The 13,422-nt window shown below is 36.0% G+C and overlaps 1 protein-coding gene across 1 annotated transcript in view; it reads left to right on the top strand.

Moving 5' to 3' along the window:
- Positions 1 to 6,069, top strand: part of LOC107671344 (transcription initiation factor TFIID subunit 6-like) — a gene marked incomplete at its 3' end in the record, with an annotated part of 36,143 nt that extends 30,074 nt beyond the window's left edge. The window contains exons 5-7 of the mRNA XM_016464236.1: positions 5,150 to 5,251; positions 5,645 to 5,827; positions 5,995 to 6,069. Coding sequence (XP_016319722.1) covers positions 5,150 to 5,251; positions 5,645 to 5,827; positions 5,995 to 6,069 — 360 coding nt within the window. The remainder of the gene's footprint in view (positions 1 to 5,149; positions 5,252 to 5,644; positions 5,828 to 5,994) is intronic.
- Between the last annotated feature and the right edge of the window lie 7,353 nt (positions 6,070 to 13,422).

The raw sequence follows: 13,422 nt of genomic DNA, 5'->3' as shown, positions 1-13,422 counted from the left end.
GGGCCTGATCACAGTACATTGAAAGATTTGAAAATAATTATAAATCAACTATGCATCAATCGCTTCATTTTTTTTTCAGAAAGATGCGGTGGTAACCTTAAAATATTATTGTAAGATTTAACATTTTTAGATGGTCTAAGGCAAAAGAGTTTTTGTCATTCTGGCAAAAGTTTGCTTCAAGAATGACCATACTGCTGACTTGATCTAATCGCTAACACACCCTGAGCACATGTGAGTTAATCTTCTTATCGGCAAGACATATCTGCATAATTTTTCATATTGGGCCAATGCCGATATTTACATTTTAAGCCATTATCGGCCGATTCTGATATCGGTCAGATTATATCGTGCATCCCTACCTTATACTGTAATGTAGTGTGTTTGTTTGGATAAAACTGATTCATGCAATCTGATTCATATAAAGGCATGGACAGGGACAAACTGTGATAAACCGCCAAACCGACAGAATCCTAAAAAAAAAAAACAGTTATACAGATTTTTGGTCAAACCACTCTATTATACCTGCTGGCTGCTGCTGTGTCATTAATGTCAGTTAAACAACAAAAGATAAGAGAATCACTCACTGCTTTTGACTTAATAACTTCTGTATTTTTAATAAGAATCAATTTATATTTAATTCATACAACATGTAGTGTTTTATTTTGGATAATTTTTTTAACTATGCAAATTTACAAATTTCAGATATTTGAAAGAACCAATAACCCATTTTATGATCAATTACTTTTGTACAAGCTTTTACATTGATTATATCTTTGTACTGTTTCAAGGGGATTTGGAAGGTCTGCAACTCCTTTCATGAATATTGGAATTCTGCAATAGATCTAAAGTTTACAATTTCATTTAGTGGGAAAACTATGGATTTCCTAGATGTTGTGATAAATGTTATTGTGATTTCCTCAATGTCAGGACACTTGGAGTTTAAAATATTTCTCACACCCTCGAACAGGCAAAAAAAAATAAAAAATTCGCCATCATTTGTAACTCGTGCACTGTTATTTATGCTATACATTGTCCATGTGGATTGTTCTATGATGAAACATCAAGAGAACAGAACATTTGAAAAAGTGAACATCATAGTACCGTAAGACATGGTGATGTTAGTAACCCAGTAAAACAACAATTTAGAGAGCGTTCACATTCTATCTGTGAGTTCTTTTATTTTGGCATTGAAGTTATTTCACCAGGCCAGGGAGGAGATTTTGATATGAACTGTAGGTCCAGGGAAACGTTTGGATTTTCTTTTTAGTTTCCCAAAGGGCTTAATCAGGAAATGGATTATGATATGTTTTATTGAGAAATATGATACTCTATTTTTTTTTTACAAAATTGTTATAAAACCACTCCAACAATTACTGGGGCAGTGGGACCTGTTGCTGACTGTAAGTGTTTATAAAGCAGTGTGTGATAGATCTGTTCTTGATGTCTGATGACGGCTTTGAGAATGATGGCCAAAAAGCCTCTTGTTTTTAAGTAACAAAGTTTAGCCTAAGTCTTTTCTTCTAGAGTAAGTGTTGCACTCATATCGTAAAATTTCTCGTATCGTAAAATAGGGGTGTGCAATATAACGATTTTTGATCGTGGACGATTAAAATGTCTCCACGATCTGCTTTTGACAAATATCGTAGTATTGTTACAGCGTGCCTCCGTCTCAATATAGGCCTACTGTAAAACACGACATACATTCACATCAAATGTTAACTCAGCGGTAGAGTTACAATCACGGGACACTGCACTTATTCGCAATAACAAATGTACATTATTTGCATATGCTGGTTAAACATTTAATTCGTGTGCTGTTCTGACGGGTGCTTTTTGAGCGCGTACACCTGAAGCGTGTGCACACTAAAGCCCGTCAAACAGCGCATAATTACTGGACTAAGCTATCTTTCACGTCTGATTCCCTAATACTGCAGGGATGAAAGTCCTCCGTCGCTATGACGGATTTCCGTTAATTGCAGCGAGTCTACGACGGATTTCCGTCAATTGGAAAAATTAGGGGAAAAGAAACATTTAGCGCATTGTTGCCAAAAATCATCCCCGCCACGGCTGCAGCTTCTCAGTGACAACATAGCCGCTCGCATCATTCACAGTCGGGTTATTAGCAGAGAACACAGAGCAGAACTTTAATTTCGGCGCAGGATTGCGGCTATTAATAACAATTCTACTCATTGCCGCAGGTTTCGCGCTTATAACACGATGACAGATGACGGAACGTATCATTTGCACGTGCTTTTGAGTCTTGAGAACTCACTCGCGCGCTCTCATTTTCTGTGCGCCCACAGATAAGGAGAGTGACAACTTTTAATAGTTATTAAGGGAGTTTGTAAATGTGATATTGATTTAATACAACAGTTCAATAAACAAGTACTGCCTGATTTTGCTCTATTTCTTCAACGAAAATAGTTCCAAATATAGTAACAGCTCAGCTGCTGCGCATCTCTAAAAGCAAGCACAGCCGTGTTTAATTCATTCAATGAAAATGCGTTTTCGAACGAATCTAGTGAGTCAGTGATTCATGATTACCCATTCATAAAGACAGTCACTTGCTTCATTCCTGAATGAATCAGCCGTTTGAACGAATCAATTGAGTGAATGATTCAGTGATAAAATTAGTGACTTGCCGCCATCTGCTGGTGGATTTAGTTTCATTTTTAGCGTATAATTTCAGTTATTTAAATCATTTAATATTTTTGTATGCAAAATTTTATATTTAAAACTTTAATCTCCACATGAATGTATGAATTTAATTGCACTCATGCCACCTCTGAGCCTCATTATTAATTTTTTATTAATACTAATTTCATATGATTGGTAACTTATTTGTCTTATTCTACTTCTTATTATATTGTTTTAAATAGAAATTTTAAAAAGCTTATAAACATACATTTTGAATTTGACAGATGAAAATGATAGGTAAAAAGGTAAAAAGAAAATACCCCTGTAAATCACTTTGAGTCAAATGTCACTTCATATTAGGAAGGCAAATTTTTGATCAGAATTTTTTATTATTGATCAGAAGGTGCTCCTAAAGTTTTTTAATTAGGAGGACAAGCGCTCCTAATTACAAGAAAAAACTGCTCTTAAACTGGGTGTGTGACAGGTATGGCTGTGGAATGGGGTTTGGCTGAGGAAAAATGTTCAGTCAAAAGATTTTTTTTTTGCTTTAACCCCTGATACTGTCAAAAACACACAATGATTACATATAAAAACAGATGGTTATGTTTAAAGTGAAAGTAAAAACGGAGGCGCTCCTGCATATTAGATGCATGCAGGTCTTAAAGTGACAGTACTAAACATGCTGCCGATTGTCATTAAAGTGATAGATCACCCAAAAATTACATTTCTGTCATTATTTACTCACTCACATGTTGTCCCAAACCTGTTTTTTTTTTTTTTTTCTTGTGCTGAACACAAAAGAAGATATTTTGAAGAATGTGGGTAACCAAACAGTAGCTGGTCCCTGCTGACTTTAATAGTGGGAAAAAAAATTTTTAAATAATGAAATACTTCTGGTTACTGGAGTCCAGCAATTGTTTGGTTACCCACATTCTTCAAAATAAGTTTTATGTTCAACAGAAGAAAGAAACTCATTCGGGTTTAAAAAAAAACTCGAGAGAGTAAATGATGACAGAATTGTCATTTTTGGGTGATGGTAATAAAACAAAACACAAAGAGAAGAATCACTCGCTGCTCTTGACTGAAGAACTTTAATAGAGTTGCTTTAATAAGAGTCAATGTATAATTTATGTATATAGTGTATATAGTGTTTTATTTTTATATTTGTTAATTCAATTTCTTGAATGCAACTGCTAAATACACCTACTGTACCTGAAAAATAAAGTTCTGTTTGTTTTATTTGTATATTATGTGTATTTGTAATGTGTAGCCTATCTTTGTTCTTATATTTTAATAAAAAGATAAAATACTGACATAGATTTTATCTTTACCCACTTTGGCCTAAATGTCTGCCATTCTTTTTTATTTCATATTTTATCTTGTATATTTTATATTTTGTTACCTTCTGAAAAAAATCATATGATATTTTTGCCTTATCGCCCAACCCTATTGTAAAATACAATTTTGATCATATCGCCCACCTCCCTTGCTAACAATATATATATACTGTGTATATATATATATATATATATATATATATTTATTAGTTTGAATTTTCATTGCTTAAAGGGTTAGTTCACCCAAAAATGAAAATTAGCCCATGAATTACTCACCGTCAAGGCATCCTAGGTGTGCGCCAACAGTTGTACACGGAAGCAGCTCCGGGAGGATGATGTATGAGGTCGGCATTGCGCATGTGTGTCGGTGTGTCTCGTGAAAACCAGTGTTTGTTAACAGGAGCAAATGAAGCAAAGTTTCCTTACTTTAGCAAAGGAAAACCAGTCTCCTCTTGGCTTATATCGAAATCTTCTTTACAGATCCTCGATTTGTACTTCTAATTCGTGACCGTTGTTTTGTTTTGATCTCTCCGCTGCACTTTCGCGTTCGTCACTTCTGAGCGGCGCATGCGCAACGCCGACCTCATACATCATCCTCCCGGAGCTGCTTCCATTTTACAACTGTTGGCGCAAGCTAGATTAAAGTGATTATTACGTTTTGAATATGGATATTTTTCTTACAAAAATGCATCGATTCGCAAAAGGAGGCATGTGTGAGACACTTTTTATTATGAATGGATGCGCTTTATTTAACTTCTTTTGGACTGATGCACTGCAACACCCTCTGACTGCCATTAAACAGCTTGGAAGATCAAAGACAATTTTTAATATAACTCCGATTGGATTTGTCTGAAAGAAGAAAGTCATATACACCTAGGATGCCTTGACGTTGAGTTAATGGGCTAATTTTCATTTTTGGGTGAACTGACCCTTTAATGCACATCTGTTTTGACAATTTTTTCCCCCCATCCATTGCAATCATTATCACTGTTAATCACTATTTCTATGCTATTTCAAGAGTGAATCCCGCATTATGCGAATTATGTCACAATACGGATGTCACTCCTGAAACTTCTTTAATTAAATTCTGAATTCTGAATTTCTATATATAGAAAGCACAGAAAGATCCTCTATATTGTTGTAACAAGAATAAGTGTTATCGCTTTCTCTTTCAGGTCCGTGTAAATGTTGTTCAGAATAATCTGGCTCTGCTGATATACTTAATGAGGATGGTGAAGGCTTTAATGGACAATCCAACTCTATATTTAGAGAAATATGTAAGCTATTCAAACACTATATACTAATAATAACATACACTTTATTTACATCTCATAAATCTAAAATGTTGCCTATTTTATTTTACCTTTTTGATTAGTTTTTCAAAATCATGTTAACTCTCTCTTTGACCTTTGAAATTAAGACCTTGTTTTGCTGCTGTACCGATACAAGTTCCGATACAAGTTCTAACATGCTGTGTTATGATAGACTGCCTAATTTGCATATAAATCTGTTTTTCAGGTTACAGTAAATTTTTATTTATTTTTTGCTGGGAAGGACATTTTGAGTTCTTAAACTTTCTATATGTTTTTTTTGTAGTACAAACTGTTTCATCTCAAAAGTTCTAGAAAAATTATATTTTTCTTCATGTAACTACTTTCACTCTCTTTTAGCTCCACGAGTTGATCCCAGCTGTGGTGACGTGTATTGTGAGTAAGCAGCTATGTCTGAGGCCTGACGTGGACAATCACTGGGCTCTGCGAGACTTTGCTGCCCGGCTGATGGCTCAGAGTTGCAAGACGTTCAGCATGACAACCAACAACATCCAGTCACGTATCACCAAGACCTTTACTAAGGTAGTAGACACTGTGCTTGGACTTGAGATTTAGAGTTATTGTGTGTTTACAAACTATTATTAGTTTTATGTAAGTATAACAAATATACCTGATAAGCTAAAGCACCAGAAGTCATCTAAAAAGTTTGAAGTGCCCATCATTATTTTATGTCTTTTTTCAATTGTCAGGCATTGTTGGATGATAAAACTCAGTGGACGACTCGTTATGGTTGCATTGCTGGACTTGCTGAACTTGGGCATGATGTGAGTCTCCTTCATTTACTGTCAACTAATGCTTTGGAAGCACTTTTATAGTTAGACTTTTTTATTTAATATTTCTATGCCATTTTTCTTAAGGTCTTGAATATTAATTGATCAGTACATTAGGGCTGGATGATAAACAGTATCATGGCGAGAGTGCGATAAAATTTATGTTGGTGACAATGATAAGCTCTGGACATTTTTATTCGGTATAGATGAATCTAACTGCCAAGCACACAGCAGAAATAAACACAACAGCCAGTCAGTGCATGTCGCTATTTGGTCTGCATGTTCTGCATGTCTCTGTGTGAATGAGTGCATAGATTTGTCTGCTAGTGTGTTTTTTTTTCAGCATCTGCTGTCTTAATATATGAGGACAGTACACATGAACTTCATCTCTAGACCATTTAATTGAAAAAAACTACCATTTTTCATCCATTTAAATTTACACAATTCTGTTGTGCAGCATGTTACTTGACAAAAAGAAAATTTTATATATATATATTAGTGCTGTCAAAATTAGCACGTTAACACAGGCGATTAATTTTTTCAGTTTAAAGGTGGGGTAAGTGATTTCTGGTAGCCAATGTTGATGTTTCAAATCACCAAAACAAACACGCCCCTACCCCAAAAGGGTCTCGCCCCTATTTTGATAGCTCCGCCCCACACATTCGTAAGCAACTCAGGCAACGATTATGGCAGAATCTGCTGTATTAGACATATTATCTTACTTTACGGACACACTTTGGGAGCTGACGCTTGAAACAGACAGTGGAGGAGGTTTAGATGCTCCAGGCTTATAGAGTGTGGAAATGAATGTGTCTTGATCATAGCTGAAGGGAACGACAATACGATTACAGATGAACAAACAAGCGAACATGACACAAGAGCATATTTAACCCTTTAAACCCCCTTAGCGGTCAAAGATCGGTGACTAATAAGGGCTTATAGTCCAAAGATGCATATGCATGGAGATATATAGATATATTTACTCATGTTTACTTCATATTTTTTCAGACAGAATCATCATTTCTATTCATTTCCATTGATTTACGCGATCTGATGATAATTAGCCGCTCCCTGGGCTGTGCTTCCTGGGCTGTTTCTGTGTGTTTACTCTTCCGTGCTCACGCTGTGACTCAGACAAACTCTGATTCGTCCTTCGCCTTGTCAATCTTTTGCGTCTCATAACAAGCCGTCTCATCCTGTCACGCGTTTCCTTCACTCTTCCGCGTTGATTTCTGACCACAACAAACACAGAGAAACCTCTGTACCCACGAAATATCCAAATAATAAACACACGATTACGATAGTATATGGTTTGTATGTGATTTTCTTGAGATTTGGGGTATTTTCATAACAATAATGAATGTGTACATCTGAAATGCTAATTTGTGCAGCGATATAAAAGGCTATAAATAGCATATTTTTACAACAGTAAACGTCCAAATTCCACATGAGATTGCAAAAGGAAGTTATAATCTCATAAATTGTCTTATGTAGCTTGATGCTAATGTTAGCTCTAATGCAGCTGCAGAACAGGTGCAGCTCTTCTTCATAATGCATTTTGTCATAATAATTCACGTAAGGTCGTAAGAAAAATTTTTGTTGTATTTTTATAGAAAGACTTTTGATAGTAGTTGGGTAAATGTATACTGGGATTGAAGTGATGTGGCTTGGTAAACCTTGTAATGCCAGAATAAAGGCTGTAGGATATCAGACCGAATCAGACAATCTAAGATGTGATCAAAACACAGTTGAAACATGAGGAGCCGAAGTCCACAGAGGCCCATGACACAGGATGTTCGTAAATCAGACACTATATTTTGGATATTAATATCCATTGCAGAATTGATGTTATACATCAATCGCTGGCCGTCTCAGTGATCAGCCGTAAAACAGTGATTCTGTCCAAATTCCCTTTAAAATCTTAAATGATTCCCTTTGAGCTAAATTGACCTGTTTCCCTTACAAGGCTACTAATGGCTGAATAAAACAAAAGAATAATGATAAAAAAATAATGAGGATAATGTCTCATACCCTGGCGGAGGTGTGAAAGGTTCGGAGCCAGACATGAGGAGACAGCTTACAGGGATCATAAATCAATTTTATTAGCCTTTTATTAGCCTTCTCTAAAAACATACTTGTCATGGTCTTAGAAAATGTTTCATAAAATTCACAGTTTTAGAGATTATGTTCTGAAATTTCAAATGAAGCATTAGTAGACTTGTGGCTTTAGCTTCATTGTGTTTCTAAAATCATATCCTACAGCAACATATTTTTTTATACATTTAAAAAATATGTTTTTAATATTTTTATTTTTGTTTTCGTGTTTGAGCTTATATATCTTTATTATCATAACAGTCTGAGTAATTCTGATATCTGAAAAGTACACTTTGTCAGCTTTGTTGAACATATGTTGATTATATATCTAGTAAGAAAGACTCATGAGCTGCAACCTTTTTATTTTGGGTATGTCATTTGTGTCTCCATGCTGAAAATGGGGGGTGACAGCTAAGGGGTTAAACCGAGGCCACCCGCACGAAAAAATGCAAAATCAAATTACTAAGCAACCCCTGAATGGGATAACACAAAATAGGTATCATTTTAAAGCTTAGAATCTCAGCTTTTTAATTAATGTAATTATTTTGATCTTAACGAGCGATAAGCAGTCCCTCTAAACCGGAGTGTACCGCGGGCGGGACTTGCTGATAAATGACACAAAAAAAATCATAATATACAAAATATGTTTTCTTTTTGCCATGTACTCTAATATGTCAAAAATATCATACAGCTCGGATAGTCATATGTCATATGTCATTTGAAAGGTCTCATCAAGTAGAATGAAACAAGCATAATTGTTTGGGGCTTTGAATAAACTGGAGCGAGTTATTGTTTGGGGCTTTGAATAAACTGGAGCGAGTTTTTGCACAAGAAGTCACCCCCAGACCCATATGAAAATAATATATTGATGTCACTGTTTTACTTGTAACTTCATAAAACATGCTCAGATCGTGGAAAATTAGGCACCATTATTTAGAGCAGATTCTCCTGATTACAAAGAGCCCACTATAATCTGTCATTTATATCTAAAGATTTTCCTCATGAATTTATAACACACATAAAACTGCACAGGCGGCATGTCTCTTAGCCAAAAAATATAAGGTAGCTGTCATGTGGCGATTTCGCTCGTAACTTCATGAAACATGCATATATCATGGAATATGACACATCATTATTTGCAGAAAATTCTCCCGATTAAAAAGCGCCCAAACTCACCATTATGCATCGCTCAGATCTAAAGATATCTCTCATAAAGCTATAGCACATAGAAAAGAATTAGGAAATGTAGCTTAGCAAAAAAAGGTTACACCAAACATGCATAGATCTTAAAAAACCGCACAACATTATATTCGAAAAATTCTCCTGATTAAAAAAGAGCCCAAATTTACCATAATCCGTCGATCAGATCGAAAGATTTCGTTCATAGAGCTGTAACACATGAAACCAGACAGGCGCACTGAGGTGCAGCAAAGAAAAACAGCTATGCTTCACGTTGCGTTTTCGTTCATAACTTCACGAAACATGCATAGATCTTAAAAAACCCGTCATTATTTTCAGAACATTCTCCCGATTAAAATGAGCCCAGAGTTACCATAATCTGTCAATGGGATCCAAAGATATTGCTCATATTGCTATAACATAAAACCCAATGGCCGCGCTTCAGGCGCAGCAGGACAAATAACTGTAGTTTCACTTTGCGCTTTTATTCGTAACTTCATGAAACATGCATAGATCATGGAAATTTGCACGTCATTATTTTCAGAAAATTCTCTTGATTAAAATGAGCCCAATCATACCATAATATGTCATTTAGTTCTAAAGATATTCGTCATCGAATTATAACACATAAAACCCCAAATGCGCGCATGTTGCAATATTCTCATGGATTTTACGCTTGTCATTTCATGAAACATGCTCCGATCGTGGAAAATGACATATCATTATTTACAGCAGATTCTCACGAATGAAATGAGATAAAATCTAAACAATCCTTTGCGTCTTTCGTGTGTAAATAAACCCATGAATTGAAGAAATCAGTTGGGGAACTCTACTGAACACTTGGCAAGCAGAATGTAAACCCTATAATATTTCTGTCTATTTTATCTTTTATATAACATTTTAAACAAATAATTAGGTATAATTTTAAAGCTTAGAAATTCAGCTTTCGAATGCATCCAACCATTTTGATCAACTCCTTACCAGTACTGCCTAGTTCCTCTAAACTGGAGTGTACCGCCGGCGGGTGCCCCCTAGCAAAGAAAAAAATAATAAGCATATTTTTCAAAATATCTGCCTTAATCAACACAAAATAGGTGTCATTTGACACTTGGCTTGGAGTTTGACCTTTACAGGCCACTTTGATTAACTCCTAAGTAGTGCTGAGTTATTTGGGGCTAAATAGATTTTTTTTTCTTCATAATTTATGAAAAATGTTTTGTGCCATGTATTCTAATATGTCAGAAACATCATACAGCTCGGATAGTCATGTGTCATATGTCATTTGAAAGGTCTCATTGAGTAGAATAAAATAAGTATAATTTTTTGGGGCTTTGACTAAACTCGAGTGAGGCATTACTTCAAATTTAAAACAACAATTTCAAAACTGTAAAGGGCTAAGAGAAGGGCTACCTTGGTTTAGAGGTCTGCACGGGCTTTAAACTGAAGCCCGAATCTGACCCGTACCCGAGATCGTCTGACCCGGCCCCACCCGACCTGAACGGCACAGTTAAATTTAGAGCCCGAACCCGAATTTTAATTTTTTTTCCCCACAACGAATAGACAATTTAAAAAAAATGCTGTATTTCACGATTGCATGCAACAGTCAGTAAACAAATACATGTAAAGAAACAGAATCATTAAGGCTCGGCCAGTTCACAAGGCAAAAGAAAAAACACTTACCAGTTATGAAAGTTTATGAACATCAGGTGCAGCGGTCACATAAATTCTGCCGAGTTTTTGAATGGTTGTATACGACAAGGCGATAATTCTTCCATCGTGCAAATTATGGTCATTTTCGTCAGTTAAGGCTCGTTAGCATTCGGCCTGCTTTAAATCAGACACAGAGATGCAGTGCGGTAAGATCGCATTTATTTGAATTAATTATATAATTTATTTGAATTAGTGAGAGAGAGAGAGAGAGAGGGATGAAAGTTGCGTGTGTGAACCTGCATCTGCGCGCCTCTCTCTACAAGCAATGAGGATTAATTACTTCAAAAACAGCGATTTTACCCCCTCATTACAGAGAAATATAAAGTTGCGAGTCAGTAGCCTGTCAAAGCTATTTTACTAATACAAGTTTCCGTGCTGTGTTGTCGTTGTCCTGTGCACTAATGTGTGTGCGCGCATCTATGAAAGCAGTGTAGCCTACTGCATATAGTTTTAGTTTAGCTATAAACCCGAGCCCGACCCGAACCCGAAGCTATACATTAAACATTAACCCGGGTAGCAGACCTCTGCCTTGGTTCCAAATGCTGTAACTTTTGATTACTTCATGATATCACCACAAAATTTAATTCACATACAGCACACATGTTGGGGAATATCATCAAAAAAGAATTTGATGATTTAAAAAAAAAAAGAAAAATATTGAACATCAAATAAGAATGCTATGAAAAATTTCCCTTGACCACACTAATTTTTCATACATTTTATCACCTATTTCTCAGCATGAGAATATTCAAATGCAAATATTTTTTTCCCATAAAAATATAAAAAATATATAAAAAACATTCTAGCAGACGATACCTACCTTTTGACTCTGCTTGCTACAGTCTTGGAGTTATGAGTCATTATTTTTGTGTATGGCACTCAGATTTTAAAATTCCAAGAGCTAAACAAAAGGCCTGTTTTGTTACAAAATACTGTAACTTTTGGATATATGAGTCATTATTTTTGTGTATGGCACTCAGAAAACAACAGTTTTTAAAATGCCTTCAGGGAGTCAAGAGCTAAACAAAAAGGCCTATTTTGTTCCATAATACTGTAACTTTTGGATACTTTGCTATCACCACAAAATTTGAAACCGATACAGCTAACATGCTGGGGAACATCATCAAAAAAAAAAGAATTTTCCTCCTAGCTTATTTCTGTCTTGAGATATTGAATGTCAACTAAGACTCTTCTCTTGAGCACTCAAATTTTTCTTACATTTTTTATCAGCTATTTCTCAGCAGGAGAATGTCCAAATTAAATACAAAAAAATTCCACTCCACTGAAAGTACAGAAAGTTTTCTATCAAACGATACCAACCTTTTGACTCTCCTTGCTACAGTCTTTGAGTTATGAGTCATTATTTTTGTGTATGTCACTCAGAAAAAACATCAACTTCAGTGAGGCAAAAATGCCCTCAGGGCTTAAAGGGTTAAGCCAGCATATATTAGTTCTGTGAAACAAAGCAAAACCAATGTTACTCCCCTATCGAGAAGAAAGAAAGCAACCTAGGTGTCCGATCACAGGCCTTCCCGCTTCTTGAGTTTTCTGCAGTGCTGGAAAGCTGATCCGAAATTTACAGGGGTCCTACTTCTTGCCTTATCGTAAGCCTTCTTTTGTTCCGCAGACGTTTTTTCTCTTTTGTTTTTTTTATCCGCCATCTCTATCTTTCTGTCGTCATTCGGCTCGGCTAATGTCCGTCCTGTGAACTGAGCGCTCTCTCCTCCGCATCATGAGTAGACACGCCCCTTACTGCTGATTGGCTACAAGTTTGTTTTGGTACTTGGCCCGACTAGTTTTCTAAAGTGTTTTTGAAAAAAACACATACCCCACCTTTAACGTGTTAAAAATATTTAATGCAATTAATGCAGGGCAGGGTTGGCCACCCAACTCACAACTGCTGCTTCTGTCTCGTTTTCTCTTGACAAGAAGTGCATTTATTTAGTCGTAGAACGTCTTTATGACCACATCAAATGGTAGATGTTTCAGACTCGTGCAGCTTCACCTTGCACCAGGCGCGTCAAACTAGCGCAGAAATGGTACTGTGCTCATAGTGCATGCTCTTCAATTGCACGCACAAAGGCACTGGAGCGTGCTTTAGCCTGTGTCATTTCATATCAAAACACGAAATAAACTACGTGCATGTAATGTCGTGATCAGTTAAGTCATGAAGTTACCAAAAAGGTGATTAAAGCTGCCTTAAAACTGTGCATGCATCTAATATATTTTATGAGTCACATTTAAGAACATGTCTCTGAAATGGTTTTCAAAACTGTCCTGGAGCAGCCCAGCACTGTCTCCCTCATCTAACACACTGAATTCAGCTCATTAGTAGAGACTTTAAGACCTAAAGTGGGTCAGAAA

Source organism: Sinocyclocheilus anshuiensis, unplaced genomic scaffold (assembly GCF_001515605.1).
Source record: "Sinocyclocheilus anshuiensis isolate Anshui unplaced genomic scaffold, SAMN03320099.WGS_v1.1 scaffold3641, whole genome shotgun sequence".
Classification (NCBI taxonomy): Eukaryota; Metazoa; Chordata; class Actinopteri; order Cypriniformes; family Cyprinidae; genus Sinocyclocheilus; species Sinocyclocheilus anshuiensis.
Note: the sequence above shows the minus strand (reverse complement) of the source record. Positions and strands in the feature narration are given on the sequence as shown.